We start from the raw sequence: 6,411 nt of genomic DNA, 5'->3' as shown, positions 1-6,411 counted from the left end.
TCTTAAACATCCAAAAAAGATACGAGATTAGAATGAAAGTCACCTTTCCCAGTTCCACAACTCATCAAAACACATATTTTTTTAAACAATAAAGCCGAGACAGGGACAGGCTTTGCCTGCAATGTTCTATTTCAGAGAACAAAATTAGTCCTTGCAGAGAAGCATCTTAGGTGTTCTTTTTATTTCATACTAACTTTAACTTTCCATGATGGAGATTTAGAATGCAGAAAAATGTTTTCTCATCTCACAAATAATATTTACACAGTATTGTATGTGGCTTCAGATGGTATGAGGTGCTGCTTTCTTTTCAAATACTACAATAATTGTATGGTCAGAATTTTTTCTGTAAGCTACTTAGTGTGTCTGTATGCCATCTCCCAAAATGTATTGCTATAAAAATAAAATCCAAGTTTGGGTATTGCATAATGAACTGCTAAGACCTGCATAATTTTGTTCACTGTGTTACTGAGTCTGTAATGAAATGTTGTCAGAGACAGGAATTTCTCCAATGGTTAACTTGTATCTTTGTCAGTATTTTATAAAACAAGTAATATGCAAATTGTGTAGAATTTCAGCTTTGTTACTCACATGGACATCCATAAAGTACTACAACAATTAATTTATGGTTTTACACTTACATTTTTCTCCTGTGATGCTACTATGCAGGTGAGGGACAGAGCAGAGGCAGAGTTAAAGGAGTTAGAACATGTTTGTGACTTGCTGAAAGCAGCTGAGGAAAAGCAAACACTTATGTTCTGGGAAAGGATCCATGCACAGAAATGCGAAGCCCTTAGGAAGCTGCAGGTTCAGGTGGTTAGAACATGCTGATTTTTAAAGATAAATGAGAAAATTATGTGGAAAAAAAGTCTCGGGGACATTTTTTTCCTCTTAGCATGTGTGACAGTTTTCGGTTTCCTTTGTTATTTGCTTCATAAATCAAAAGCTTCTTCTGTAGAAATAGCACAATGCAAATAAAACTGTTGCCAAGTGTATTCACGTGAATTCATTATGTCACAAGAGTAGTTATTTTCAGAGTGAGCATATTCTTGATCTTTTTGAATACTTATGTCCTGAGATGCATTGAGGAATTCTTCCCTGGAAATAAATGTGCAAGTCTCGTTACTGTTTGTATATAGTGAAATAATTTAATTCTACCTTAGTCTTTAATGGCTAATTCATAAACCATACAATATTTAATCCAATAAATTACATTCTTGAAGCAGAGTATTTTAATTATTACATTATTTTAGTTGATTAAATATTTTAAAACATGCTTTAATAGGAAATTTCTATTTTTGGCTGTATTTAACACTAATACTTGTATTTTCTCCAAAGTCTGAGTATGAATTTTCTTCAGCTTTTTTTTTCTGTGACATCAGTTTCAATGGCAGGGTAAGTTTAAGGTTTTTCTTATTTTCTTCTGTGTGTGTTTTTTTTTTTTTTTAAATGAGCTTTTGAGTTATACAAGGATACCCTGCTAAAACACAAATAACAAAGGTTTTTGAATCAGTAGGGTGGGAACATCAGTTCTGTGTCAGTGGGAAAACTTCAGCTGAAGCACAGTGAGCCTCTGGGCTCCCATAGTCTTCATATGTTTATAAAAATCACAGTCCTTGATTTTGTTTTAATTTCATGTCAAGATGATCTTTATAACATCAACTTTGGTGCTTGTTTGCGTAATTTTAAATAATTCTTCCAGGAATGCTCATAAACTTATAAATCCGTCACTGCTTAATGAAGTACTTAGGCAACAGTTAATTTTGGGGTGCAAAATTAATACATCATGTAAAATGATGTATGTAATTTCAATATAACAACATTTTCCTGAAAAAGTGCAAAAGAACCTCTTAAGTATAGTGAAGTAACTGGGCACAAAATCACTAGTCTGATGGAACCGTAATTAAATATCAGCATTAGGTCTTGGTGATGTCCCTTAGAGGTTCTGACCCTTGAGCTTGTGACCAGAATTTAGGAAAATTCCTTTTGAAGCAATTGCACATGTACAGAAATACTCTTCTGGGTTTCAGGGGGACTAGTTTCTGCTACTACCAGTCTGCCAGCTGAACAGCCTGTGATTCACACAACCAAAATCAGGCAGACTAGCTCAGATTGCTGGATGGGACTGCTTGAGGTGGTCCAGTGAATGATGGTGGCTGTTCCTTTAATAATGGTGCCAGAAGGCTCTTGATGTGGCTGTTTATTGCTAATCTGCTGTTGATGGGGTGTAGCAAGAGCAATAATCTCATCACTAATGAGATGTTCTGAGATTTAAAAGAAAACACGTGAAAGTTGAGCCCTCTGGATGCTGGGCAAGGGAAAATAGTTTGACTTCTTGCTTTCTTCAGCTTCCACTGCTGATACACCTCTTTTCATTAACTTGGTTTTCTTTTTTGTTGATCATTTCTTTCCAAAATTCTTTGTCCGTGCTGCATTGTTTTTCTGCAATAACCACACATATATATGCAGTATTATTTTTATGCTTTCTGTGACTCTAGTATGAGGGAGCTTATTTTTGCTGGGAGGTAGACCTGACCAACTCCTAACACATAAGGCTGCACGAGCAGCATATGAAGTTTTTTAGGAGTTCATTTTGTTACGTAACAGGTTTTCAATCTTAAAGTGTTCACACAAACTTTTAGACTGCTTCTTTGGCTGTATTTATTTGTTTTAAATACAAGATAATGTTTACTTGAATTAAATATGTCATTTATCTGAGTATAGTATATAATTTACCTGAAATTACAATTAAATTGTTTGATTGGATTTTAATAGGGAAGCTTACTTTAGTCTAGCAAGATACTGCATATAGGTCTCTTCAACTAGAAATAAACTATCCTTTTCACAGGATGACAATAGTGTAACTTCTATGGGCAGTCTTTCCTTAGAAGAAGAGAACTGTAACATTCAGAGGAAATATGAAGAACTTAAAAGGTGACCTTTAAAAATCTGATGGAAATTAATTCCTACACTTTTCTGCTATAGTGGATTATAATGCATTAATCTGTTTTGCGTAAAGGCAATTAGGAAAGATGGAATTTCAGAATGAAGAACTTGCTTGTCAGCTCAGAACACAAGATCAGAGTCTTCAGTACAGTAAATTGAAGCTTGAAGAGAAAATTGCAGAATATAATGCATTAACCAGACAACTTGAATCTGCTTTGGAAAAGGGGAGAAAAATGGTACTGGTGATTTAATACATCTCTCAATCTTGTTTGTCACTTTCTATTTAAAAACAGCATTAAAAGCAAATGTGTTCGAGAAAAAATGATGGGATAAGATAAGCTTAATCTTGCCTTTTATTTTTTTTGGAATAGGAAGCCCCCAAGAACTTTGGCATTGAAATCCTTCTCTTTTTAAAGGAAGAATTTGCATGCTTTCAATATTAAGTTCAATTTTGTCATTGGTAGAATGGATGCAAACAGTAAATCAAATGTAAGAGGAAGTGTAGAAATTTAGATTATAGTAATTGTATTAGTTTAGTCAGAAAATATGTATGAAGCTGTAATTTCAGATTAATCATGTTGAAATAAACTATCTTATTTTTTTTCAGTACTCTCTGAGGATATTTTTTTGGTTTTTTAAAAAAAATTACAAGTTTGGCTTAATTAAAAAATGAGTTAAAAAAGGGTTTCCCTCCCAATAATACTACATTTTTTTTCAAATTGAAATATCTTTCAAATTTATCCAGAATATTTCTCCGTTTTGTTTTCATTTCTGTGCATAGGAAAGAAGTAAAGCATTAGATGAAAGAGTGTGAAATAGAGCTATTAATGTTATATAAGAAAATAATTTAATTTGGGCTTTAAGAAAGAGTAAATATATATAATTTCTCTCTCCTTACTTTTATAGGTAGCTGAAGAACAGGAAAAAATGTCATACAGAGAACAAGCCTTTCAGATAAAACTGCTAGTTCTTGAAAATGAAGTGAGAGAGGGGAAAGAAGAAAAAAACCAACTCCTCGCCATATTTCACCATGTGAGTAAATAATACTGTTCGTGATTTAAGAAATGACTTACCATATCACCATTTACAGAAAAAGTTCCTTTAACCTAACACACTACTAATACAATTGATACACTCTTTTCAGAACAGCAAATTAATTCAACTTGAAAACATACTTTGCACATTGACATTTCCCATTGACTTAACAGTTGTCCATAATAGTTTTGAGATGCCAGGAATCTTTCATGATAAAAATTCAGGAAGTTGGTTGTTATGTTCCAAGGCCTTTTTGGGCTATAAACCTATTTAAACATGTTCAGTTTGATCCTTACTTAACATAAATAAAAGTTTCAATATTTTTGAGACCTTTTTTATCACCTTTGTTTTTGTGGAGTCTCTGAAAACTTTTACAAGTAAGTAAGGCTATAAAAATTAGGTACCAGTTGTCTTAGATTATTATTTTGATTAATTTACACATTATTTCTAAGTTGCTTTGCATTTATCTTTTTTTACCAGAATGAAAAGCACCATGAAGTATGTTTGAAAGAGCTGGAGAACAGCCTGCAGAAATCAGAGAACAGGAACCAGAGCATTCAGAATTATGTGCAGTTTTTGAAAGCTGCATATGTAACAATGTTTGGCTGAACTCTTTAACCTATTTTAAAGTGAAGAAACTTTTCAAGATTTGGCTGTAAGGAAAAGCTGGAGAAAAAGCTGTTGAGTTCTTATAGTTCTTATAGTATTTTTCAGGATTGAGTACTCCAGTGTTAGTTCTTCCCTAGCAAAATGTCTGTTGTGGGCAGGAAGAAGCAGGTCAGTCATTTCTTTATATCCTACTGGCTGGTCATATAGGAAGTGGTCCTGGTATTACTGATATATGAACAGTTATATTATTCATGGCACAGAAGTGAAAAGGCAGACTGCATAACAGCAGTGGCAGGAGTGTAAGTGTGGGGTAGGCACACAAAGTTGTAAATTGGTCTATGAATTGACTACCTTTGTTAGGTCTTCTGCTGTAAAACCTTCCATGTGTCCTTTTAGTCCACAGTAAATGCAAGTCATCACAGGCTATCTTTCAAATCACATGCAGGAAGAAAACACCCATGGGCTAGTTGAATAGTAATTTGCGTATTTTAAATATCTAGAATTATATAGTGTTTATCAGTCATTACACTTCTGTTACTGTAGGAACCTAGTTGCCTGAGAAAATGATATCTAAGCTATTAAGACAGGTAAAAATTTAGAGCATTAGGTTCCCTTCCTTTCTCTGCCTTGTAGTTTAGCACCAATATATCATGAACTGCTGCACTGCATGGGAGAGTTGCCACCACAAGGCTGTCCCATCCAGCCTTTTTTACCCTACATTCCATAATGCTCAGGAATATACTAAAGTAATATTTTACAAATATAAGTAGGAAAGTATTTTAGATGCATATATAATTTAAGCTCTGAATGTGCCACCTTTCATGGTGACACAGGTCCAGTAAGGCAGATATTTAAGTGTTTGTGTTGGAGCTCAAGAGCTGCTGTTGAGTGAGACTGACTTGTGCCTCGGGTTAAACACATGTAAATATTCAACTGATACAGGGATAATACAAAAAACAGTTCTGATTTTGGTTTTAATTCTAAATTCTACTTGGTTTTATAGATATATGCTGTGATACGTTTTTGGAAAAGTAGTGCATTCAGTTAAATTTATGTAATTTACAACATGTCATTAATAATATGTATTTTTTGATAGAAAACAAAAGTTAGTTCATGCATGGACAATACCTGTTCCGTTTCATTTTTAGTTATTAGTAATGTGTTGAATATTGATGGGTTTAGTTTTTTTGTTTTCTTTTTTTTTTTTTTGGCAAAAGCTTATCCATCCCAACAAACAGTAATGTGTTAATGATCTGCTTGTGAGCACTTTTTAAAAATAAAATTATAATTTATTATATATGACATGCTAGTAACAAATATTTCTGTTAAATGTGGAGAGGGGGGGTTGCATTACAGACACACTCTTAGAAATATCTGTATTCATTTAGTTCTGCTTGTGCTACTTATGAAATACCAAAACATTTTTGAAAGTCATCATGTATGAGGGAAAGATTTTGGAAATAAGTGGTTCAATCTAGTCTGTGACTGGTTTTTAAAAGGTCGTCATGAAAAAGAACACTTTTCATTGCTACATGATACAGTGATTTACAGTAACTTGATTTCAGACTATCTTTTGCTTTCCAGGAAATTAGATAGTTTTTTCCTTTTTAGTTTTTTTTTTTTAGTTTGTTCTGCTTGGTTTTTATGGCTCTCCATTACCTGTTTGTTTGTTTGTTTGTTTGGGGGTGTTTGCAGGGCAGAAATAGGGCTGCTAGTCACAAACATCACTTGATTTTTCTCAGTTTCTTCTTGAACTGGTGTTAGCTGATCCTGGTGTTTGCATTTTAAAGATCTTTAACTCCTTTAGAGAAAAAAGATGTTGTT

The 6,411-nt window shown here is 33.4% G+C and overlaps 1 protein-coding gene across 1 annotated transcript in view; it reads left to right on the top strand.

Moving 5' to 3' along the window:
- ODF2L (outer dense fiber of sperm tails 2 like) overlaps positions 1 to 5,809 on the top strand; it is a 19,610-nt gene extending 13,801 nt beyond the window's left edge. The window contains exons 12-17 of the mRNA XM_027882884.1: positions 667 to 810; positions 1,336 to 1,392; positions 2,846 to 2,931; positions 3,017 to 3,179; positions 3,850 to 3,975; positions 4,459 to 5,809. Coding sequence (XP_027738685.1) covers positions 667 to 810; positions 1,336 to 1,392; positions 2,846 to 2,931; positions 3,017 to 3,179; positions 3,850 to 3,975; positions 4,459 to 4,587 — 705 coding nt within the window. The 3' untranslated portion in view covers positions 4,588 to 5,809. The remainder of the gene's footprint in view (positions 1 to 666; positions 811 to 1,335; positions 1,393 to 2,845; positions 2,932 to 3,016; positions 3,180 to 3,849; positions 3,976 to 4,458) is intronic.
- The last annotated feature ends 602 nt before the right edge of the window (positions 5,810 to 6,411 follow it).

Source organism: Empidonax traillii, unplaced genomic scaffold (assembly GCF_003031625.1).
Source record: "Empidonax traillii isolate 1590-97213 ecotype Southwest subspecies unplaced genomic scaffold, ASM303162v1 scaffold114:size1751661, whole genome shotgun sequence".
Lineage (NCBI taxonomy): Eukaryota > Metazoa > Chordata > Aves > Passeriformes > Tyrannidae > Empidonax > Empidonax traillii.
This window is presented reverse-complemented; position numbering and strand designations above follow the sequence as displayed.